Here is a 26,666-nt window from a genome sequence, read left to right on the forward strand (position 1 = left end):
CGGGGAATGATTCAGGCATGTGAATCTATGAAAGATACCCCAATACTGGATAAACTATCCAGGCGGTGCAACCTCTCTTCGTTCTTGGTGGGATGATGAGGTGTGTAGAACATTGGCAAGGTATGGATTGGCTATGTTAAATGGACTTACCACTATACAAAGGTGTTTCAATCTGCAAGATGGGCTTATCTGGAATAAAAGGAACTGAAAACGGATGAGCAGACAAAGCCTGCAGCGCTCTAATATGCTGAACCACGTCAAAGTTGATCAGAAAATAGTCTTCAGAACTCACAACCCTAAAGGGCAACAGTGCATTGAGGGGTAACAAATGGGTCAACCCCCTCAAAAAACACATAACCCTAGGAGCCTTCAAAAATGGCACCAGATCTGGCAAACAAATAAAAGACTAAAGGAATGACAAATAACCATTAATCGTACCCACAGCAAAGCTTGTCATGGTCAAGGATTTTATGGAGCACAACAAACTAGACATACACACCCTGGGGGTCAAGTTCCTCCTCAACCAAGAATAAAATCGTTATATAGAAGCAGAGTAAACAGTCTTAGTTGAGAGGCACCTTGCTGACAGTGTTGACATTCACCACCTCTGAAAGCAGATGAAAGGAACTCAGGTTGCCCCACTAAATCTCCTGGAAGGGAGGTGGAGCCTCTAGAGCTTCACATACAGAATTTGCTGATTCCACTGTGAGAGAAGAAAATATCTTTAGAAGTTTGTGGGTTCAACGATCCTTTTGTTTAAAATACTGTGCCCCTCATGGGTCTTATTTCCGTTTTGGTGATGGCCCCCGTATTTAATTTTTGGGAGTAATTTTGAATACCACAGCACAACGAGGCTTGTATTCCTCTTCTGTCACGTGCAGCTCCAATTCTATGGTATTTCACCAAGGGTACGAGTGTCGTTTCAATAGTATATGCTATTCTAAAGAGATTTTCCTTTAGTGCATAAAATTAGAGCCTCGGGGACACCTTGAATTCATCATTAATCAAGGAACGGTCATGTATAGTATAAGAAGAGCAATTGAAGAACTCTTAAAACGAACCAAGTCCCACAAATCAAGGGGAGAGAAAATAGGATTGATATAAGAGAGAGACAAAATCATTGTGTCTTGATAAACATGGTATAATTAACTTGAACCCATTGAAACGCGTCGATGCTTCTGAAGGCACAATCCAAGGACAAACATAGACGTGTTAATACTGATGGGATCAACGTATTACTAGCTGTGTTTTTTAGTCCCATGTGATGTGTGTTTGTAAATGACAAGGTGTTGTGTCTTACATATGTGTTTGTCTCTATTATGCTGGTCATAATTGTAAATTGTTGCTGATCAATTTCCCCCTGGTTGATATGTACTGTATGTCTTTAAAACAAAATCTTTTTATGTTGTCATAATTGTTATGCTATATGCTGTTTTAATCTTTCTGGAATAATATGTTAAAAAACATTTTTAATAAAATGTTTTTTTATTATATATACTGAACATAGTACTTAATATTTTATTGTATTGTCAACTACTGTATAGGGGAACATTCAAACTCTTGGGTCAAGGGAATGTTTTCTGTTTCGGTAATAAGTACCTAATTTTCCTTGATAGCTTTAAGGGGTCCCTCTCTGTGTTTTCAACATGAATTTCATAAAGACATAAGTGGCTAATGTTAGTCCAAGTGTGGGCAATACAAATGGATAGAGGGTAGAGCCCACTACAAAACGCAGGTACCTTCAATGTGACTGTAGGACCGGCAAATGCATGTCCTGTAAGTCAATGGACACCATCTATTCTTATAGCTCCACACCCAAAAGGACCTACACAAGGGAAGGCATCTTCAATTTCTACTTGCGAGGGAAGGAGTTCAGGATATAAAAATCCAGTATGGAGCTTAGTGCTACATGTTTCATGGTAACAAGAAAATGGAAGAAAACCCCTGCCAGATGTCGTTCTCCATAAAGATCATTTCTATAGTCCCCAAGTTCAACAGAGTGAAAACCTCTTGCTGCAGAATGCAAACATCATTGCAGAGGTGGCAAAGAGGTGGCAGGGGAGCAAGGGGAACAGAAAGAGGTAAATTCTGCTGCCATATTCCAAACTCATTGAGTGACTGCATGAGGGCAGTTGCAAATGGCATCTCTGAAAAGAAAGGCCATAGAAATATCAAGTTAAAATGGTGCACAGGGGAAGCCATTCCCAAGGACTGGGACATGGCCTGACCTTGTTTCATTTTTTTTTTTTTATTTATTTAAAATTTTATTGACACACATCATACAACAATTGTCATTTGTATAAACAGAGATCACAATGCAAAATTAAACAAAAATAATTACTGTATGAACTACTACGAACCAAACACATATACAGGTGGAGAAAATAAACAAGCCCTACAAATAATTATTAACCAAGGCATACACTTACTCTCTCTTTCCAGCGATATACAGGTTTCCATATTTTCAATCCCAATTTCCTTGCTCTTTTACCCTTCCTAGCATATATACCTTTTTCAAGGTTGAATATCCCCAATAGCAAAGCAATCCATTGTTGTGTAGTGGGAGGGATAGGGTCCCGCCATGCTCTAGCAATTAATAATCTATACACTGCCATCGCTAGGAATACAAATTCAGTATTGTCACCCCTATACCCCCTAACCCCTAGCATGATAACAGTTTATTTATTTTGAAAGTTTTATATAGCGCGGACAAGATCCTTGCGGATATCAGAGCGCTTTACATAGAAAAGTACATGAGGGATCATGGTTCAGATGAGAGAAACAATACATCGTCAGACAAATAAATCAAAAGAAGCAATCAGTACAGTCAGGTAAATCATGCATAGGGTGCAATATGATCTGTGCATCAAAAACAGGTAGAGGTATAATACTGCAGTAAAAGGCATACATTCACTAGTTGATGATAATCTAAAATAGGCCATTTCTTAGGGTGCTATATGATCTAATGATCGGAGTATTATAAACAAGTTCACTCGCTATGCTATATGGGCTAACTATCGGTGCATTAGAAGTGGTTGGAGGTATGATACTGCAAAGTGGAAGACATTCGCTAATTATTATTAGCCTATGAGGGTTTCTAATGAGGGTTCCCTAGGGTGAGTTCGAGTGGTGAGAAAGACTAGTCCAGCATGGCCGACAAAGAGAGGGAGAGACCAGTCTAAGATGGCAGCCAAAAAGCAAGGATTCCAGAGTTTGGTTTCTCTTTCTACTCTGGGGATGTCGAATTAGTCCATCTTCCATGTTGATTGAGGGGGGGAGCAGAGTTCAGCTTCTATGCTGCTGGATGGTGGCTTATCTCTGTTTTGCTGCTCCCTGACCGCGTTGGTATGTAGCTTCATGGTGGGCAGGGGGGCGATTTATGGTTCCAGCTTTATGGCCCCAGCCAGGTTAACAATGGAGAGTGAAAAGCCCGCGAAAATAACAGCCACATAGAAGTCCGGGCACAGCGTAAAAAAGCCTGCATGAATGTATGATATGAAGTGAGTGCATGTCGTTGCCCTTCGCGTCGCCCCTGAGGCTGTTTAAATAATTTTGTGCGCTGTATTCCGTGCAGAGAGTGAAAAGACCTGCATAGAAGCCTCCCGCCCAAAAGGCTGACATTGTCGCACCGGAGCCGCTCCAGATGCCCCCATTCGGTACTCACCGAACCACTGGACGGCGACGGGGGGGGGGGGGGGGGCGGGGGGGAGGTCTTCCGTCGAGTCACTGCTGAAAACACATCCCGGGGCACACCGGAGCCGCTCCAGACACCGACCGCTCCGTCTTGAAACCTTCCTTGGAGGGGGGGGGCGCTTGTTCACCCGCGCCGGTTCAGCCGACGCCGACCCCCTTCCTCAGCGTCACCGATCCTGTGCTGCCGAGGGTGCCCGCCCAATCATCCGTGTGTGCCTTTGAGCTTCTAGGGATGGCAGCAGCCGAACTCCAATGCCCTCCTCCGCCTTGTAGCGGGGGACCACGTCCAACTCTCCGACGTCGTCAAGCTGTCTGGACTAGGCTCCTGGAGCTTCAACCGAGCTCCAGTGCCCTCCTCCGCCTTGTAGCGGGGGACCACTTCCAGCTCACCGAGGTCCTTGAGCTGTCTGGACTAGGCTCCTGTAGTTTCAGCCGCCCCTATCGGTGCTCATCTCTTATGCCACCTTGGGTCCAGTGCGGAGCTGGTGGCAAGGTGGTCCGTGGTGTCTACCAGTCAGCGTTGAAGGTGTCAGCGTCGGAGGTCCGCCCGGAGCATTTCTGGGGTCATTAATCCAATCCAGTTACTCGATCCAGTTACTCTTTCGTTCCGTTCTTCTTTCTCCTTCCGTTCCGTCGTGTTGGTAGGTGCTAACCGGGATAATGCCCGACTGGGATCCCCAGCACCGGGAGCTCCTCACTGGAGCTCCCTACCCAGCGGCCATCTTGATCTTGACAGTTGATGTTAGAATCTCATTTAAACCCAAAGTATGCCTCATAAATTCTTCAATACCCTTTCGTGGCCTGACCTTGTTTCAAGTGTTCGAGGGCTGCATCAGCCATTATCATCAAAAAAGCGAGCTCCATCAATAACATGTCTTTACGACTTGCCTGAACATTACCTGAGAACCCTGTGGAGCGCATCCAGACATGATGATGAATAACAACTGAGGAACTCAAGAACCATGCCACTGAATCCACAGTTTCCAGCAGAGCACAGTGTTTTTTTACCCGCATCCTGACAATCATCTACACTTCAGCAAAATGGTCACAAAGGTGGTTGAAAGATTTGAAATCATCAATTCCGACACCTCTCACAGAGCATGGGAGTATTAGGCCAGAAGACACATTGAATTATTGAATCGAAGGGCAGGGCCCCCTAAAGAGAAGACCTTCTTTCCCATAGCTTAAACCTGCTTCCTCTTCCTATTTGAAGGATGTGTTTAGAGGAGAAAGAAGCCTGCACTACAAACCTCTCCATGGAAGAGTAAGCTGTCAAGAATTGTATGGCACTTGGCACCAGAGGATGGCAATGGGCAACTTTGCAATTCACTACAGGAGCAGAAGCTGGGTTACTCCATGAGCTCAAAATTGGGATCCATCAATGCTTCACTGAAAGGAAGCAAGCCTCTGGTGTTAAGTAAGTACGTAGCAGAATTACTATGAGAAGGCTGGCTTTGTTCTCCGCTTGTGAGGCCAAATTCAGATATTCGAAGCCTTGTGCTAAACATATGTAAATGATCCAATTTTCTCAATTAGTAGGTCACTCAAGATCCATTACAGAAGATTTATCCAGTCCACTAGCCTTCAGCAGGACCAAATAGTCAGCTGCATCAATGCCAATAAGGCGAATAAGACTGCCCACCTCACTGCTCTCATCATCACGTTCGACTGAATTTGCATTGGGATGTGGTCAGAATTGGAGCCAAAGAATTCCTCAAAACAACGAAAGTACTCCTATTAAGGCAAGGGTCTGTAGGGGGGTTCCTCCACAACCAATAGCTCAGTCTTACCTTCAGAAAGTTCACTGCTTTCTGTAATGAAATCGAAGTCAGAGGTGAGTCAACCACTAAGGCAGAGAAACATCTGGTTACCACTACTATCTTGGGCTACGGAAATGAGGTTGGTCTAAAGTCTTTATGGTCCAATGATTACACCAAGCCTCACACAAAGAAGCTGGCCTGGTTAGGCCTAAAGCCAATGCAGTAACAAAAGCCCAGGGCGCCTAGGTCTGAATGGGCTCCTTTATTTGTTTTGCAGACGCTAATTGTGAAATGAGGTGCAAGAAAGGCATCAGAAGAAGGCGCAGCAGAGCTGACCAAAACTAGGGATGGAGCAGCTGGTGAAATCATAGTTGAAGGCCCTGAAGGCTCTTTAGGGCTAGAAGGCTCATCAGAAAGACCTGGAACTGAGTCAAAGATGGCTAGCAACTAGGTGAAAAGCCATAATCTAAGCAGGGTTAGGACCAGGTGCCAGAAACTCCAGCAAAGGAACAGGGGGCTCCAGGTCCATAGCAGAAGCTGAAGCCTGATCCAGCTCTGGTTGCGTCTCCACCAAGAGGTGTGGCGCAGAAGCCAGAGTGGCAGACTCTGGAGCGCAGGGCTCACGGTTCAGTCCCTGATACCGGCTGTAGGTCAGTTCAGCATAATGTGACTCTGGACAATAGCTCACTTAATCTTCCCGACGGCACCCAGTGCCTTGAAACCCCTAAGGGAAAATATTCATGCTTTACTAAAAGGAACTACTTACTTACTTACTAATACAAGCTTCAAGGACTATGGCGAGGTCAGAGTCGAGCAGGAGCAACATCAAGAGTGGAAGAATTCCTCTTGTGGCCCTAAGAAGGTGCCTACTTTAAAGACTACTTTCAAAGGAAAGCCACAGCAAGATCTGGAGTGGTACCTGTAGGCATGACAGGTACAACGATGTAAGGAAATACCTCTCTTTGCATGATCACCCCCAAAGTCTTGGACTGATACTGCTGGTTTTTCGACTCTGAGAGTGCACTGAGGTCTTCTAACCAGACCTCAGTGACAGTTTTCTGACCCAACAAAGTATGTGTCTGATTTGCCTACACCCAATTTACATACCATTACTAACTTATAAGTCCCCAGTATATTGTACCAATAGTACGCAAGGCCTGTAAATTAAAGTGTCTCAACAAGGCTGCAGCACCTATTGTGCCACCCTGGATGGGACAATGTTAAAATATGTCTCTCAGCCCACCACTGAAGACTGGCAGAGCAGTTATAAACTGCTCACTCAACATTGCCATTTAAGTTGATGGCAAAGCCCACGCCTCCCTCATTAACAAACATAAGTCACCCCTACAACAAGCCTATCGAGTTCTAAGTCGGGATGCAATATATTAAAGAGTAGGACATGAATTTGTATATGTCCTAACAGTAAAATACCTCAAATTGTAGTCTGCACTATGGAAATGTTTACAGCTCCTCTACAGGGTTACACGCTGACAACTCAGCTGTGCTAATTTCAGAACAGGACTACTAAACTTGTTACTTCAAGGTATCAAAATAATTGTTGCATTAAACTGGACTTGATGCCCAAGTCAAATTTAATGTAGCTTAATCTAACCTTAATCCCCCCGACGGACCCCAGAACTGTAACCTGCATGGTCAGCGGCAGCGTCGGGACAGAGAGGGGAAGCCATTGGCCAAGCCATTTTTGCCGTGTAGCTTTCATGGATCCACACCTCTATGTTGACTACCAAGCTCCAAAAACCAAGAGAGATCCTGCCATCTTGGGAGAGGACAGAATAGTGCCCAAGGGCCCTTTCTGGGCGTAAATATGGCACCTCTGACCTCAGATTACATCTGGACTTGAAAGAGGACCAAAGAAGGACTGTCCTGTTGATCTCTGGATCTTGCAAAGGGAGGCTGCATGAAAGACAGGCCTGGACTTCACCTGTTGATCATTAGGCTAGCAAAGAGAGGACTGTGTCCAAGAGTCAGTTGGATAACTTCCTGACATAGCTCACTGTCAAATGTATAATTCCTTTGGGTACATAGACTAACAAACACTCCACACCCACTCACATACATCAAACCAGAAGCAAAAGGAGTAGAAATTAACAGGATATCAAAACACTTTTAGGTTCTATTTATTAAAAAATTATTTTGTATCACATATACATCAAGTTAAAAATTGCTTAAAACCTGCTTAAAACCTGAATCATGCAAAATTCATAATATAAAAATCGGAAAGGACTTAAAAGAGACACTCACATTTGTCATCAATGCATTAATTTCTAAAAATACATAAACTCAACATAATCAACATAATGCAAAAAAACAATTCTTTGTCAGAATGTAGTTCCATCCAGTACAAATTCAACAACAAAATAAGGCGTTGACGCGTTTCGGTGGGTTAAGAACAATGAAACCACCTTCCTCAGGATAAACACTTATATCTTCTCCTCTTCTAAACATATTCATAAAACTGTCAGCTATTTAGAATGGCCCTTCTCATTTGGGTCCTCACGGATATGTACCGTTCCGGGAGGACCCAGATAAAAGGGGCCATTCTAAATAGCTGACGGTTGAACACCAGAGACAGACTTTGTTGGGGTCCAAAGGTAACATTTTTTGGTAACAGGAATGATACAGTTTGAACTCTATCTTAGGGAGAGACATCCTGTCAGCACACTGCAAATAACACATTTGTGACAGAAAACGTTCTGACAGCTTCTCCAGATAAACATCCTAGCATTCTGTAAAAATGAACTTGCCAAGACTGTCATATACAGCCCTGTAACATCACTTCCAAGTAGAATCAAAGGGTCTAATTGGAGGTGTTACCCCATAGTCAGCACAGGTGAGCTACTTAATTTTTTTCAGATCCAGTCTGAAGCCTGGAGAAGAGTCAAGAGCTTAGGAATCTGTAGGTAAAAGTATGCATTAGAAACTATTGTACAATGTTTTTGCACTGGCTTAATAGATTTATGCATATACACTTATGCAATTACCACTCTGTATGGAATATGCAATTGCCTCATAGTTTTTCTAAATTCAGGTTTGTTGCCTTTCCAATCATCTGTGAAGGATAATATGTCAATAGTACATGGAAAGATTTCAGAGCAATGTCACATGGTCCTGTTTGATCAATGACATGACCTCATTTTCACATAGTCCATCAGTTAATATTTCAAGGCTGTGTTTTAATCGGGATACAGATTACAAGCTACCTTTGGCAATATTAGACCATAACATATCACTTCTGTCGCCTCTAAATTAGTACACTTCCCATCAACCGCAGCAGGGTGAAAGGCTGAGTAACGCTGCTGAGAAAAGAACTACTACCAGCGGACAACACAAAGTTATCAGCAATGAGCTTAGAGCTACATGCAAGACATTAAGGGCAACATCACTCACCTGTTCTTGAGGGGGGGAGCGGAACTCGCGGGTCCTTCGGGCCGTCTCTGCTGCAGACATGGTGAATGCCTGCATCAGCTCCCGATAGCGCTTTCTTTGGTTTGTTTGCAAGCAATCCACATAGCGCTCTGAAAAAGCAATGATGGCTTCCACACGGTGCTGCAGCTCACGGTCACAGAAATATTGTAATAGGTTGCACATCTGAGGTGACAGAAGAGAGGCAAGGGGGGACGATTAGCAGGATGACGATGAACAAAGAACAAACCAAATGTAATACCAAGAATGGTCCTCATCCACTTAAACAAGGTTACCAACAACCTGATGCACACAATGCCTATTACAGGTAGTGAAAAGGTATATGCATTAACTCATTGTAATGACACTGAGAAATAGAGCAATATGGAAAAAACCAAATCGAGTGACAGTAGAAAGCTTTAACTTCTGACTCATTGCATCACATCGTAAACCGCTTTGTACGCGTCTTAGCCCCAGCAGCTACACCGCAACAGAGGTACAGGGGGGTCGTGCATAACAGTGTGGCTCTCCTATCACCATGATAAAGAGCCTGATCTAGACTTTGGTGGAGAGGTTACTTTGTCACAATGGCAAAAATACCCTCTCTGGCAAATCGGAGATGGGCAGAACTATAATATGTAGATAGCGGAGACTACTCCCGCCCCACTACCTACATACCACTCCGAAGGCCCGATGAAGGGCTGTTAGAGGCTTGGCCATATGTCTGCCCATCCTATTTGGAGTGGGTAAACATACTGTCAGTTTTAATTGTCTGTCAGTATAGTGCAGTAAAAAATGAAAAATTATCCCCCACGCCATGGGAGAGAACTCCCATGGCGTGTGGCCCATTCTTCTTTTTTATTTGAGATTTTGTTTAAAAAACAAAAATTGTTGACAGTTTGATGTACAGCTCCATAATGTTGAAGAAGCTGTCAGTCAAACTTTCACAAAATTAACACAAACCGCCATGATGGCCGTTCCTGTAAATGTGAGAGATGTCCACTGAGCAGGCGGACAGCTCAAAATTTGGCAGGCGGAGTACCCTCCTCATGGCAGTGGTACTTAATCATCCGTCAAGTTCAAGGCCTAAGTTACCAAACTGACACGATGTGTAGCTAAATCTATTGGAACATTCCATAAACAGTGCTGAGATGCTAAAATTCTGCACCCAATACAATAGTAGTATACTGGTTCTGACTTACAATGTGGTTACCTTAGCATGAGAAGAGAGAATCTGGGGCTAATGTAATGATGTAAAACATATACTAATTACTGCAATGAAATTGCCTGCACTACCCTGCATAGGTGGGCCAGAAAGGTCAGTTGGTCTTGGACTCAGAATGATTCACCTGTTAATATGTTGCCATTTGATAAAGATGCAATGATCTCTAAGTAGACTATGCCCTACTTAGTTACTGAAAAATATCCCACCTGGAGCTTGACAGACTCAGGCAGCTTCATTTGCAGAAGTCCTTCCTCTAGTCCTTCTTCTTCTTTGGGGTCCTCCTCTCCTGCTTCGATGGCCTTTTCTAAAGCTTCTTCGGCTTTCTCCACTTCATCCATCTTCTCCAATTCGTCCTCTCCTTCTTCACCCCCTTGCTCCTTTCCTTCATCTTCGGCTTCATCTGTCCCCTCCTCCTGCCCAGCTTCTTCTGATTCCTCCTTGGGCTCTGCAAAGACATTAGGTTCAATCATCTTCAAGATGTGCTTCACATCATCATCCTCGAAGACGCCCATAATGAGCAAGGTGGAGATAAGCTTAAGAACCGGCACAAACTGAAACTCCACACTTCCACCCACTGGGTCTCGTGTGTGTTGCCCGCCATCCTGTACCGAATCAGTCAACATGTTGATGGTCTTGATCTTCAGGATGTCCAGGGGGATGAAGGGGCTGAGCTGATAGAGATCGGAGCTGGTGCTGACGAAGCAAGTGTTGGAAAAGTGCAGTTTGGGTCGCAGGCAGGTGCTCATTCCGACACCAGGCAGGCCGTGCTTCTTGCTCTCATCTGGAAAGAGGGTAATGCTCTTGGTCTCATCTGTCAAAGGTACAATGAACTCGCTGTTCATAGTGAGGCGGGAGCGCTTGGCTGACTCCAGGTGAATGCTGATCAGCAAGTCATAGTAGCCACTACGCAGCAAGCCTGATAGGTGGTTGTTCTCAATGGTATAGAGGAGTTGTGATTCGTCCACGTGGCTGCAGAGGGCATGTGCCACCCTGTTGTTGCCCAGAGCGCAGACAGAACAGTAGAGCTTCAGAGTATGGTAGTGAAATTTGAGCAGGTCCAAGAACTCAGAGAGTTCAAGAATGTCGATGCACCTGCAGGAAACACATAAATTAACATTATTATTTTTTAAACCAACTAGTTACGGCCACACTTCTCTGGCTTTTCTAGCTACAAGATATCATTAATGCAGTCAAGTATTTCTCCACGTATTTGTCCCATTAGACTTTAAATTCTGATTGCTTATATTGTGTCAAGACAGAATGTCATTTTTTTCATGTATTCTATAGCTCTTTACTGGAAAACACAGTGAACCTGAGGTCAATGACTATAGATGTTGTAGCTGTTTGAACACCATTGAAACAGTTAAAGATGAGTGTTCTTTCTGTCTTGACCAGGAGGTTAGTGTTGGGCAGGAATGGATCTAGATAAAGTGGGAGCTCTTGGTAAAACCATGGGAACAATACATAAACACAAACTAAGAAGTGATTAATTAGGTATCAATAATCAATTAAATATTTTTATTAGGAAACATCTTATTTAAGTTTTAGGAACTTATTAACGAAATTGAGATACAGTCTAGTGGATGAGATGAAATTAAAGTGTGAAACACATCATGATGTAGGGAACATTTAGTCAAATTACAATCAAATATGTGCATGCTGTTCTTATTTGAGGAGTACCTAAAGAGATAACTTAAATCGTTTCACTGAAGGTAAACATATTACAACACTTATGGCCCTCATTAAGAGTGGCGGAATTTAACCCGGAGTGATAGCTGTAGGTGGAATTCCATCACCTGCAATGTCTAGTGTTTCTTAGCCTGGATCTGCAAACTCTGGGCCCAATAATTCCAGGCCCGGAGACACTGGATCTGTCTTTGTTGTTGAAGCACATCTCAGCTCTTGCACAATCCATGTAGCAGCAAGAGCAGAGAACTCAATGTTCTCCCAAGTCAGGCTGAATGAAGTCTGCCATCATCCATTACTATGGTGAGATGTTTTTCACAATCTCACCAAGAATTTCAAGATATAGATTAAATAGAGTGAGAAGAAGATAGAGCCATGAGAAACACCTTGTTTTGGGGTATTTTTTTATGAGACAGAGCTCTCTATTTTCACTATTTGCTAACAATCAGACAAATAGAAGTAAAATGCCTTTAGGACAGTCTCATTGATGCCCAGTCATTCCTTAAGATGCTAATCAGAGGCACACTTAGGAATCTTAGATGGTCCAAAAGAAAGTTCATTATTCCACAGAAATGTTGTGATTGCGGCATATTTGCAGCAATTAGACCTCTCTTTGACCATTACATTGACTTCGCAGCAATTACAATTTGCCTTAAAACAAGCCACCTGGTCCTTGAGTTTCCACATGAACAGGGAGGCTTGCATTTTAAAGAGGGAGTCACCATCTGACTCTTGATTCCTGTCTGATTAAAAAAAAGCACAGGTTTATATTTGTGGAATCTGCCTCATGGTGGTTGGCGTTTTTTGATACTTCTGAGGCAGGGTATGCTTCCTTTAAATCCCCTTTTGGTCAAATTGTATGGTTCATCAACTGTATGTAATTTGTGTAAAAATGGGTTCCAAGATCTCAACCATGTTTCATTTATTTGCCCTGTTTCGTTATTATATCGGCAAAACTGGTTGAGACCGATATGTCTGCAGTCATCTATTCTCTCAGTTCCAGCAGTAATGCAATCTCTTGATGTAACTCTGAATGAAATATTTTGTAATAGAATTTTTAACTTTTAAAGTGTTTTTTAAAACTATTCTAAGATATATTCGTTTGTACACTGCAGAGGTTGACAGTGTTCCTTAAGGGGGCATTTTTCCTCTTAAGTATCAGTTATTTGAATTGTTTTATAGTCACTTTGATGTATAGAAATACATTTTCTATATAATTCTTAATCTTTGCATTGATGGCACGAAAGACTCTTTATATTCTTTTTCTATAATATGCAGATGGTTGTCTGGAAATTGGTAAAATGTAGGTTTTTAACCGCATTGCTGCGGTGCAGATTTCCGCGGTGCGCTGACCGCAAACGGAAACCTATGCGTTCATGACGAGCTCAGCTCGTCATGAGTGTACGAGAGGTGTACCTCATGACGAGCTGAGCTTGTCATGAGCGTCAAAGGTGTTAAGAACCATGGATATCTTTCATCATTGTTAGATCTCTTGGCGGAGTGGTTAGTATTTATTATATTTTTTTAATTGTAAAGTAGAATTTCATTTTATTTACATCTATGCAATTTTGAGATTTTTATGTAGACATCTTCCGAGTTCCGTGACATAAATAAAAATGACCATGAAAAACTTAATCAGAGGGTGGCTATTGACTGTGTAGAAGGCGGACGAAATGTCCAGAAGAATAAATAAACAGAAGTTCCCTGAGTCAAGGAGGCAGAGAGAGTTATTCAAAATTTGCAGAAGGGCTGTTTCTGTGGTACACCCTGCCTTAATGTACGGAAAACATAAAGGAGGTTCTTGCCCAAAAAAGAGTAGTGCTACATTTTGGGCAAAGGTTATTCAGGTCATCGATGTCGGTGTTGGGCTTCTTTCACTAAAAGGGAGACCTGGATGATTTTCAGACTACTAAGGAAAACACCTTGTTTCAGTGAGGTGTTCAGTTCACCAGGAAGGTCCAGTATGGCAGGAGCACACTGTCATTGCTCAGAAGGATTGACTCACGTTATAGCTTCAAGCACCTCGCAGATTATGCGAAAGTGCGACCATGTCTGCTGGGCTTTCTGGGTCAGTGTGCGATCACCTGGAATAGCAGATTTTAGCACAAGTGATTGTTCAATAGACTTTAATTTCTCTGACATGGAGATCGCAAAAGCTTCACAAGTTGATGCTGTGGTGGAGACTGGGCCGATGGAGGAGATTAAGATCGATGATGATATCTAAAAGTAGCTTTGGATGATTTTTAGAGGGATCAAACATGTATTTACTATGGCGAGATTTAGCTTTGCAGATGTTCAATTTGTAGTTCCGTCTTGAACCCCTAAGAATTGTAAGATCCTAGGGCAAAGGTGCCTGTATCCCATGTTTCTCATGATGCCTCAGATGATTTCTATTGGTAACTAGAACCTTTCAGAACCAGGGGAAAGAAAGCTTAGGTTATTTACTTTTGCATTTCAGTGCACCATGATCATTAATTTGGTTAGCCATGTATTTGTTGATGTATTCTTCTGTTAGGAAAAAGTTCCTGATCAAGATTAGGGTGTGTAGGATACCAGAGCTTTGTTAGCTAGGTTGTTGATGTCAATGTTTTTAGTGTCATGGAACCATTATTTTTCTCTCTTCAATTGGCCTAATGTATTTGAAATGGCAAAGGATAGCTTGAAAGGAATTTGAGGGTGGTCTGCCCATCCACAGGAATTGGTCTTCAATGTTCAGAAGTGTGGCCCTGCCAATGAGATTAAGAATAGAGCCTTTGTAGCATATTGGTTTATGATAAGATTGGAGGAGGTTGTTGTTCCTTAGAAAAGAAGACAATAGATTAACACGTTTATTGTTATCTTCAACATGGTGAGAACTAGAGACTCCTAGAAGATGCTGGACGACATTCATTATTAACTGTATTGGTATAAATTCCAAGCATTCCGCGATGAACATGTTGTTTTTGACAGAAGGGTAATATATGATGTTCATTCTTAGATCAGAGGTCTAACAGGAACAGATTTCAAGAGATAAGTACTGGCAAGAAGGGACATTTACAGTTGCAGCTAAGCATTTTCTAATTACTGATACACTACCACCTTTTAAGACTTCACGGTCGAAGTGGAAAATTGAATAATGTGAAGAGAGAAGAAGGCCAAGGCTGACCAGGATATCAAGGTGAGGTTCACATTTGTGTCTGAATGATTGAAGCATTGCTTAACTGTAGATCAGCAACGATCCATGCATTGTAGATTTGAGTGAGTGGTCTTGGAGACAGGACAATTTGGGCATTCAGTGGGAGCCTGAAAGGGGTTGGTGAGTCCCATATTCCTGGTTTGAGTGTATCATCCAGGAGGTCTGTTGAACCAAGTATGGACTGATTTGTTGGCTTCATTAAAGTTACCAATGCTTCTGGCAAGTTGATTAAGATCATCATCATCTAGCACAGGATTTGTTCTGTTAGGTCTAGTTTTGTGGTTGCTTCTAGGGAGATTGAAACCCCAGTTGAGGGGGGATAATGAGGATGACAGTTGAGAAACTGATTGTAACAGGTAGTCAATTGTTTTAATTAGAAAAGTTAGAGAGGCTAAAAGCTTGGCGAGGAAGGCAGGAGAGGTATAGTCGGTGTGGTTTGGAGGGATCCATCAGCATGGAGTGAATTCAGGAGATATGTTAACTGGGTTGCCTGTGATGAGATTGAAAACTGAGAAGAAAGGTTGGTATGTGTGGGATAACCAGTTGGAGAGCCGACAGTTACAGAATGACAATAGAAATTAGGATAAGAGCTGGAAGAAGAAGAGAGGAGTAGCTGCAGTGTGCTAGCTGAGGTGTTTGCTGACCTGGAACTAGAGGGGAGGGGAGGAGAGGAGCGAGGTAAGTGAATGAGCAGAAGGCAGATGAGTCGGGATATGGAAGGGAGGAGGAAGAGGGTGGGGGTGTTGGCAGTAAAAAGAATGGTTGGAGATAGGAGACAAAATCCCTAGGACAAATGCAAGAGGTCTGCTGGGTAGAGCAATGTGTGGGATGGAGGGATTAATTGGAACAAGGCAGGTAGGTACATCAGAAAGAGGCCAGCAAGGAATAGAACTGGGATGCCTGGGATGCAGTGGAGATTGGACTGGAGGAGTGTTATAAGGGGTGAAAGTAGTAGGAAGTGTTGTAGGATTGGGGTTTTGTGGGTAGTGTTAGAGGGAGAATCAGAACATTTTGTAGGGGTTGAGCAGTGCTTAATCTGAGCTGGCTGTTGCAGGTGGGGCCCAATGGCACATATTTGTGGGCACAACACTAATTTTATGTAATCAGACTTTGACCCAGACCATGAGACATAAAAACACAGAATGGGGAAAGAAAGGGAAGAGAAAGGAAGAAAAACATTGCTAAAGAGAAAAAGTCAGGACGAAAAAGAACATGCAGAAGAGAGTTTGAGAGTAAGGGCGTGCCTGGTGATGGAATAAAGATGCATGACCAGAGAGGAGTGAATTCCTATAATCTAGTCAGGAAAGCATCAGAGCCTGGACCACAGATTTTAAGGTCTGCCCAGTAACTAAGTGCCTCAAGCCCCACACCAGGCTCAGTTGGTGGGGTGCACATTTGGCCATGGCTGACATTTGCCTATAGAGGTCTAGACAGTTGTCATGGATAACGCCCAACAATTTGGCATGCTCCACAATAGCCAGAATACAGTTCAGGAGAGAAAATAATTCCAAATATGAGTAGGGTGGTGGATTTTTTTTATGAGTTTGGAGGAAATTCGGTTTTAGTTGAATTGAGTTTTAAATGGTGGTTAGTGATCCATTTCCTAACCCTAATGAGGTTGGAGGAGAGAAGATAGATGTCTTCAGGGGATAATATCTTTAGGTAGTGGGTATCATCCAGATATTAATAAAGACTTCCCGGTTTTCTCACAATCTCATCAAGGATTTCAAGCTATAGATTAAATAGAGTTGAAAAGAGGATAGAGCCTTAGGAAACAACTTGGGTTAGAGTGGTAGCTGCCTCAGTTTTTCACCTTATGTGCCCTATATTGTGTTTCAGAACAGCCGTAAAGAAACTAGGGCAGCTGCCCTGATGGTGTTGTCAGGCTGTAGGCTTATGCTCTGTTTGTGATGCCAGGAGCCAGACAGGCAAGCTCTATTGGTCGCCAATCACAAAGCTCCCATCATGCTTTCTAAGAGCAACTACAAGACCTTTGCAGCCACGCCAATGGCAGTAAACATTATATAAATGTAATCATAGTTAAACTGAAATGGGTAGGTAAAAGCAGAGGTTTTACTGTAGTAATGGAGAGTCATTACATTGTGTGGCCTGGAGAAGCGAAGCCATTAAACCTCTTTAATTTGCAAATATACGTTTAACTTGTATGTAATAGTGTCAGGTTGTATAGCCCAACTGTTTACAGACTGAAGTGATGTTTGGCTGCTTTTGTGCACTGTTAATTTTATAACTTGCACAAGCCCTTCAGGAGTGTTGTAGCTGCAATTTTAGACTATTACAGTGCATAAAAGGAAGTGATTTCCAAAAATAATCTTAGTACATGGAAATAATTGCATTGCTCAAGTCATGATATTGTGTCACACATTTTGAAATGACACACATAAACACACTGTAAAAAGGAAATGTCACATATAGGTTAAACTTAGCTAAAACAAACCTAGGCAGCTATGGAGAGGAGACTATCCCTATTCAATATTCACTGAGGGCCTGATTCAGAAAGGTACATTTACAATTTTGAGTAGGTTTGCGTTTGTTTAGGCATTCATAAACTCTGATTTAATAATAAGTTTGCGATTTAGGAGGCTCTGCAGTTGAGGCGGAGAACTCCGCTCATAAAAAGATAGGCATGTTGTATCTTTTTATGTGCGGAGTTCTACGCCCAACCGTGGAGCCTCCGTAGTTGTAAACATACTATTAAATTGGAGTTTATGCACTCAAAAACAAAATTACACTTAACTTAAGAATGTTTACTTTTGTGAATCAGGCCCTGAGTGTATGGATAAAAACACTGTTGTCCTGAGGCAGGTATGTCATCCAAAGAAGGTTTAGCCATCCAGGATCAATTTGGGATTCCAAACATTACCAGTCCTACAGGGCAAAGTAAGTAAATCCAGTAGAATGCCACAGAGAACAGTAGTGGTCCAACTTCCTGGTTAGAAATTCACTTTTAACATGTGCAGTACACCATATGAGATAACCTGGCATACACTCCAAAAAAGATAACCCCTCTGTTCGGTTGCCCAGCATCTCAGCTGCGTGATGCAGCTGTTTTTTAGGTAATTTAGGAATCCTACTTATTATACTACTTCCTTTTAGGTGTCATTAAAAAGCAAAATTTTAAAAAAAGCTTATAGAAATACATCTTCATTATAAGTTTGGCATCATTGGGTCAGTCACAAGAGCGAACTTATTTTCCAATTACATTTGAAGAAGGGGTCACAGTAGGCTTGAAGTGAAAACTTTGATCACTGTGTCCTTGGCCGTTTATTGTGACCCTCCTATGTAGAAACCCTCTTCCTTTGTTGTGCACTTTATAGGAATGGGATTTATATTCAACCCAAATCATCACTTTGTTAGAAGGAAGTGGCACTTGGGCAAAACGCTTAGCAACCAGGCACCCGGTCACTTATTTTTGTACTGCTGATTGGATTTCCTTCTCAGCAAATGGAAGGGGTGGGCAGACACCTTTGTGGTAATAGGGTGTTTCTGAGGAGTCTGAGAAAGTGCAGCAGGAGAATAAGGGGGTATTTTATTTTTTATAGCTGATATAGCTGATCATTCAGGTGAGAAGTCCCTGATCACACAGCGCTCCCTATTGCGACACACTCTAGTAGCGGAAAATCTGCTACTTTTCAGAGAGTTCTGACACCTTTCTTGGGGACTTACTGTTTCAATTTAGTCGCTGTCCATCTTGGTTGTTTTTTCTGTTTGTCTGGCTCCAATGGCTGTACATAAATGCACTGAGACTGCATATATGTGACAGCACTGAGGCTACACGTATTTTACTACTTTGAGTGTTCTTAAATGTGATTTCAATTATATGACGCTTACATCAGTGCACTGGAGTGGTTTGCAAATGGCTGCACAGAGACTGCTTTCAAAAGATTGCACTGAGACTACCTTGATGTGACATCACTCACTTTGCCTTTGTGTGGAAACAGTGACAGATCTGAGACAGCTTACATACAACTACCTGACTGACTGATCCGTGATATCGTGTAGAGCATGCTCAGATTGGCTAGTCCTGACTTTAGAAAAAATGACAGCAGGAGACTGTGCAATAATCACCTGTTCACACAGCTGCTCAAGACTATCTCACATTGTTACTCAGTAAGCCACAAGGCTGACTGCACTGCCTGCTAACGCTTAAGGACTGGTAGATTGTATTTGCAGCTCAAACGTCACCATTCCACCCATACCTGTTGGTGTCTTGTTTTTTTTTTTGGGGGGGGGGGTTATTTCTCAATGCTCAATAGATACAAGTTCACTGAGGAAAAAATAGTCTGATAACATAGTCTCTTCACCACCAAATTAAAAGTCCTTTATGAAATATATTGATATCTTCTATTTACGTGCCTATGGTACCCTACCTTACCTGTTCTAATGGGAACTAACCTGTTCTCCTCTGGTATGTGCAGAGCCATCATAATGAGTGGATCGAGGCATTCCACCATCCAACCATGCCGGTCGCCCATCCGCTCGGTTTCCACCTTCAAGAAGTCATTGGGCATCCGACTCCAGACCACAGGCATTAACTGTTGTACATCTAGCCTGGGCGGGCACTGTGGCACGGGATTCCGCCTCTCGCTGCGGAACATCGCAGCTGAGATTGGCATAATGTTCTGAAAGATGGAGGGATGGAATTTTAGCTATGAGGGTTGAGTAACCAAGGCTGCACTGAGTGTGTCAAGAGAGCATGGCAAACAGGAGGTTTGGTATAACGGAATAATAGTATCTCCTCATAATGCCTGTCAATCTAATTCAATGGTTAATTAATGAGACAGACTGCAAAACAGCATCGTACAAGCAAAATATTGTAATAAGTGCCATCCAATAAGAGTCAGTATCATGACATTTTAGAAAGACCTGCGGAATGTGAAGAAATGTCTATAAAATTAAAATGGTATAAAACCTGATGCAGTAAAAGTGCTGTAAAACAAGTTGCCGGGTACCACAGGACAAAGTATTGGTGCCAGAGATTGGAGATCAAAGCACAATGAAAGTAGGGGGTTTGGTACCATGAACTGGTGGGAGAAAGAGGTGGGGAGTCATCAGATTACATCTCTAATGTCTCTCAGATTTACCTTCATTTTCCCCAACTCAAACTGGATCATGTTCTGACTGGAAGGCAGACAAAAGACGGCTGGAAAGAGCTTGGTGTTGGGCTCCACCTGGAACACAAATGACAAACAGGTCAGTACACCTGGTAACTTCAATGATAATGGGCAAGCAGGACAAACAAAAGACACTACTGAAAGAGAGATTTTGCTTGTGTTGTAATGTTTTGTAATTATGTTTATTATAGCTCTTCACACTGTAGACAGGGAACTGTTGGAAGCTTCTGACAATAGATGTTTAAGCTGGGCTGAGTTTAAGAACCAGATTCATAGGCTGTTGCATGTCAGAGCTTATTACCCAGTGGCGGGACTGGTGTTACACATACCATACAATTGACACCACAAGGACCAAGGACCAATTAGACCCTATTCTGTCCATCACACTGCAATGTGACAATGCGCTTGCCATGTAGTGGGAAAGAAGACCAGGACCAAGTACTGATGGAAACATCTCATGGCATAAGAAGCATGAATCGGTTGACTTGTGCAGTGCACTTAGATGGTAAGTGTTAGACTTGTCAGCATTAGCGTGGTCTTCCCCAAACCTTTTGCCTTACTCCTCCATATTTGTCTGATCGCGTTTTTGTTGGCCTTGGGAATCTGTGCACTTTACCACTGCTAATCAGTGCTAAAGTACTTGTGCTCTCTCCTCCAAACATGGTAGAATTGACTTACATCCAATTGGCACATTTAATTTACTTATAAGTCCCCAGTAACCCAGGCCCATATACTGAGGATCTGTAAATGACATGCGGCTAGTGGGCCTGCAGCACTTAGTGTTTACACCCACTTAAGTAGCCCTTGATACATGTCTCAGGCCTGCCATTTTGTGTGCAGTTTTAAACTGCAATTTCGGCCTGGCAAAACAAACCTTTTGCCAGGCGCAAATCTTCCTTTTTAATCCACACAATTCACCCGTAGGGTGGGCCCGGGAAACATCCTTTACAACGAAACTTTTACAACGCAGTGCTTTTACAACGAAAACCATTACAATGCAGTGCACTGGGGGGCGCTCTAGAATAGGGAATAGTTTTAATTTACTATCCAACACCTTCCCTACTATCCACGGGGACTGGAGTTGGAATAGTAAAATAAACTATTCACTATCCAGCACCCCAAAGCGCTATGCGTTGTAACAGCATGCGTTGTAAAAACTGCGTTGTAACAGCATGCGTGGTAAAAGCATGCATTGTAATGTCATACATCCGGTGGGCCCTAACCAAAGCATAAGGCAGGGTGAAATGTGTTAAAAAGATAGGGTATGTACGTTTAAAGATGTACATGTCCTAGTAGAGAGAAACTCTTAAATTTGTTTTCCACTACTGCAAGCACTGCTTCTCCAGTAGGATTACATTGGAGGAACATTATTACATTTATTATGCTGTACCTTCCAAGTGGGAAAAGGTAAACAGTTCACGTTTGGTGTCTTTAGAATTCTAAAAAGGATTCTCTTTTATGGTCAAGTCAGATTTTTTATTGCAATTTTGAAAATGCCACTTTTAGAAAGTTATTATTTTTCTTCCTGAATTAGCCATTGAATGCCTGCAGCCTGTCTCTGGGTCACCTGGCAGCGTGTAGTTGATAGTTGGCCTTTGTGCATTCCTCCCAGACAGTGACACACAATAGAGAGCCTATTGTGCCTAGATGGGCCATCAATGGCAGGATGGGAGGGCAGAGTTAGGTGCAGCACCACTTACACCTGAATAGGCTGTGTGCTGTCTTCACACAACAAATTGCATACCCCCTGTAGTTAGTCTGGAGCCAGGGCAGGGGGGAGGCGAACCTGTGCACATCAAAGAGAAACCTCTAGTAGGTTCTCTCACTTCAAAGGAGGCACCAGATATAAATATTGGACCTCAGACACCAACTCACAGCATACTTCTGACTTGTGGAAGACTCTGCCAGGAAGAAGGGCTGTTGTGCTGCTGAAAGGGCTGCCACTCTGCTGGACTGATGCCCTGAAGGACTGCTCCTGATTGTGTTGACATGCTGCCTGCTGCCCTCTTGCCTTGGAGAGAATGAGTGGGTCTGTTGCTTTAAACCAGACCCATCAGAGTGGCTCCAAAGGCTAGTCTCTTGTAACCAGCAGATGAGCTCTGCAACTGTCAGTCTGATCCTGCAAAGGGGTGCCACCTCCGAAGGTGCTCTGCTGGTCGTCCGAGGATCCAGCAGTACAGATGCATCACATCTGCTGCTCAGTGGAACCCTGAGCAGAACCGATGCATCGCCTCTGCTATGAGGATTCTTCCAGTGCAAAGTTCTGCATCAACCTCGCAGCCCGCATCAAAACCACCACTGAGCGACGGATCACTGATGCAGGCCCTCACATCGCAAATCTTTTGTTGACAGCAGCTTCGACAACAATGCTGGACTCTGCTTTGCAAGCCATGTAGTCTCTTCGGGAGCCAGACAGTGTGCTAGGACCCTTCATGCATACTTGCAGTTCCCTGGAGCTGATACATTGCCTCGGCTGCAAGACCCGTCCCCAACACGGAACAGTGAAACCTTCAGCAACCAGGATTTAAACTACTCTTATTCAGTGGGCCTAACTGGGTCTCTGTAGCTGACCGCACTCTATCAAGGACAGCTTGAACTTGTAACTATATCCCAAACCTGAGCGATCAAATATCCAAAGTTGAGGCTTTGTGCCTTTTTGTGCTATTTCCAATTCAATCTTTAAAATTGCATACCTCTGATTCTGCAGATTTTTTGTTTGGATCTTGTTTCATTTAAAAAAATGTACTTTATTTTACGGAATTGGTGTGGAACTCTTTTGTGGCGTTTTCACTTTATTGCTGAAGTGTTACACACATAATTTACACATTGCCTCTAATTAAGCTTAACTGCTCTGAGCCAAGCTAACCAAGAGTTGAGCACAGGTCAATTTAGGGATTGCTTGTGATTTCCCACTGACAAAGATTGTGGTTTCCGCTTGAGTAGGGTTTTACCCCAACCAGTAGCCTAATTTCTTACAGTACCTAAAGCCCATTTGGTTGAGAATCTAACTAGAGGGGACAGCATGAAAAATGTAAACTACATAAAACGTAGCAGTGTAGATAGATGCAATGTAAATGATAGACCAAGAGAAACTGGATTTTCCACCAATGGCTTCTTACACATTTCCTAGTTAAACTGCAGTACTTCCACAGGTTTGACTGGTACAGTTAACCATACGTGCAACAAATCTAACTGCACAGCAATGTACTCCTTTAAGGGTGGGAGTTTCACCACATGTCTGAGCCACCTTGCAAGACCAGGCAGGCAAAGCACAGAAGCACCGTTTGTGATATCTGCAACACCAGCATGCCAACACTTACATAGATGCACTGCCAAAACAGACATTGTCTAATGCTGAACGACTGTCTCCCCGTCAGTGCATTTCCCTGGGAAAGTAGGCTGCACAGGGAATTGGGAGCACTGTGATGGGAAAGGATGAACTTCTGCAATATGGGCACCCTTTTACCCATTTACCCACCAGAAATTGAAATTTGTAGTAAGGTTGCCAAAACTACCAGGCTGTTTATAAATACATGTAGAAAAAACCTTAAAACAAAGGATAATCTCTGTATAGGTAATGGTGACTGCAGAATTAGAAACATAGGTATTTTTTTATTGATGAATTTGCACCTTCTGTACCAGCTGGGGTTGGAGAAATGGTCTAGATACTCTTGGTTGAACGTGGGGCAGGGAACCTCAAAATCTGAGTCTGTTATGTTATGTTATGAAGTTCTTGTAAAGAGTAGGTACACCGATTGGTTTTATGACGCAGTTACTAGGACTTGCCTGACCCAGTAGGAGTTTATTCGTATGCTTGGGTAAACAACCAAGTCTTAAGGGATTTTCTGAAGCACAGCAGGTCAGTACATGTTCTGATTGCCAGAGGGAGGGAATGCCAGAGTCTGGGTGCCAGAGTTGCGAACCTACAGCCCTCCTGTCGTTTCATCTTGAAGGTGGGGTTGCCAGGAGAGGAAGGTGAGCCGAGCGCAGGTTGGGTGAGGGAGTGTACCTTTGAATAAGGCTGTCTAAAAAATGTGGGACTCCGGCCATGTAGGGATTTAAAGACCAGGCATCCTACTTTAAAGGCACAACGCTGGGGGATGGGAACCCAGTGCAGCTTCCTCAGGAGTGGAGTGACATGTTGCCACCTAGGTTGCTGATGGATCAGTCTAGCCGCTTGGTTCTGCACCAGCTGTAGACGTTTAGTTAGAAAAAGTGGCATACCAAGGTAGACTGAGTTTGCATAGTCTAAGTGGGACAAGACCGTGGCTATCGCCACCTGTATCAGCAATTACCATGTGAGTAGTCTGCTGATCTTTCTAATCGTTCGTAGTTGGAAGAAGCATGTAGAAATCACAGAGCCAACTTGAGTGTTTAGTGACAGGTCGTTTTTTGTGATGCAAAGACTTTTTGGGAGAGGGGGTAGGGGAGGGTCTCAGTTCCAGTGGCCAGAAATGTGGGCCCCAGAGTGGTCTTGCTTGAGTTAAGCTTTAAATGGTTGCAGTCCATCCAGTGACGGATGTACAGCATGGTAGTCTGGAATTCAAGGACTGATTGAGATGAGTTGTCAATAGTGGACATTAGTTGCTGATCATCAACGTAATTAAAAGTAGCAACTTTCCTTTCCTTAAGGGACCGAATCAGAGGGAGAAGGTAGAGGTAAACAAATGGTGGGAGAGCAAGGAACTCTGCGGGACTTAGCGTGTTGTTTTTAACTTCAGGCCGGGAACTGGGCTGTGCGGACCGACTGGAAGCGGTCCTCTAGGAAGGAACTAATCGGTCCTCTAGGAAGGAACTAATCCAACTGAGGGCTGAGCCCTGGATGCCTGCCTCTTTGACACGGTCTGTCAAGTTCCATGGTCGACCGTGTCAAAGGCTGCAGAGAGATCTAACAGCACCAGGGCCTTAGGGGTGCCACTGTCAAACTTTTCTCGCAGGGAGTCTAGTACCACCAGTATTACCGTATCTGTGGAGTGGGCAGGGCGGAACCCAGCTTGGTGTGGATCAAGATAGTTGGATTGTTCAATGAAATTGGAAAGACACTTAGCCACATGGGCCACCAGTACCTAAGCTAGGTAGGGGAGCAGGGAGATCGGACGGTAGTTTGACAGGATCTGCGGGTCAGCCCAAGGTTTCTTTAGAAGAGGGACAACAATTGCCTCTTTAAAAGCTTTAGGTTCACGGCCCTGGGATAAAGTCTCATTCAGAGGGGAGAGGGCTGGCCCAGGAAGACTGGTGAAGGCTTCTTTTAAGATGTGGGGCAGACAACAGTCTGTGGGAGACCCAGATTTTACTTTAGACATTAGGTCCTGAAATGCCTGTATAGGTATGGCCGGGAATTGTACGATAGAGTGAGAATTTCCTGGCGTTGAGGGGGTTATCCCAGGGAGGGGTCGCGTGTACAAATTCTAGCTTTGATGGTGGAAATCTTTTCAATGAAGACGTTATTCAGAGAGTTGCAGAGTGCTTAAGAGGGTGTGGGATTTGTTGTAACTCCATCTGCATTGGGCAGTTCATTTACAATTGAAAAGATTTCCTTGGATCTGTTATTAGAGGACAGAATTCTGGAGGAGAAATGAGCGGCTTTAGCGGTTAGAATAGCTTTTTTATATTCTCTCATAGCAGCCAGATAGGTTTCTTTTCTTCTGGTGAATAACTCCGTCTCCACTTCCTTTCCAGTTGGCGGAGGGCCAGTTTATGAGTTTTTAGTTCAGTGGAGAACCATCTCTGTGCATCAAGACGAGGGGTCAGATTAATGTTTTTTAATGGGGCATGTTTATCATTGGCTGCTAAAGCCTATGGCAGGTAAACAGTGCTATTTTTCATTTAAAATACATCAAGTCAATTCAAATTCAATTTCAAACAGTATAAAAGATTAAAGTAAAATCACTGGTCTACCGGGTAGCCGCACAGTCCTAGAGTGCCCGCTCCCGGGCTGCGACCGGCATAAATGGCCAGGAGCAGCCTATGCTCCGCCCCTCACCCTCCGTGATTGGTTGCCCCAGATGGGTGGAACCAGGAAGCAGCTGGGGAGCCTATGAAGCCGGCAGCACACAAGGCTTTGGCAGGTAAACAGTGGTATTTTTCATTTAAAATACATCAAGTCAATTCAAATTCAATTTCAAACAGTATGAAAGACTAAAGTAAAATCACTGGTCCACCGGGTAGCGGCACAGTCCTGCCATTCTGTACAGTAACTAATGCCCATATGTCATCATATACCCTGTCCTGTTGGAAAGTAACTGGTAATGTGTCTTCCCACTGCTGTGCCAATCAAATCAAGGATCAATCAGGATTTGTAGCACGTGCTAATCACCCGTAAGTGTATCAAGGTGCTGGGTCTGACTGCTCTTTGTTTCAGTCAAAGAGCCAGGTCTAGATCCCCCTTTTTAATTCCTAGAGTGGAGGGAGGGTGCTGTTCTGCATTGGATGGGGAGGCTGTTCCGGGATTTGGCGGCGAGGTAGGTGAAGTAGCGGCCTCCACTCTTGCAGAGGCAGATTTGTGGGTGTAAACAAGGGAGAGAGAAGCAGAGCGAAGAGGTCTGGAGGGGAGGTGGAACCTGAGGCGGTGG

At 43.4% G+C, this 26,666-nt stretch overlaps 1 protein-coding gene across 11 annotated transcripts in view; it reads right to left on the bottom strand.

Moving 5' to 3' along the window:
- Window positions 1–26,666, bottom strand: part of RYR1 (ryanodine receptor 1) — a 1,215,008-nt gene that overhangs the window by 792,600 nt on the left and 395,742 nt on the right. For all 11 annotated transcript variants that reach the window (XM_086938669.1, XM_086938668.1, XM_086938662.1 and 8 more), the window contains 4 exons: window positions 20,065–20,151; window positions 19,376–19,602; window positions 10,308–11,193; window positions 8,862–9,062 (listed from right to left, as the gene is read on the bottom strand). In XM_086938669.1, coding sequence (XP_086794795.1) covers window positions 8,862–9,062; window positions 10,308–11,193; window positions 19,376–19,602; window positions 20,065–20,151 — 1,401 coding nt within the window. The remainder of the gene's footprint in view (window positions 1–8,861; window positions 9,063–10,307; window positions 11,194–19,375; window positions 19,603–20,064; window positions 20,152–26,666) is intronic.

This window comes from Lissotriton vulgaris, chromosome 9, assembly GCF_964263255.1.
Source record: "Lissotriton vulgaris chromosome 9, aLisVul1.2, whole genome shotgun sequence".
Taxonomy (NCBI): domain Eukaryota; kingdom Metazoa; phylum Chordata; class Amphibia; order Caudata; family Salamandridae; genus Lissotriton; species Lissotriton vulgaris.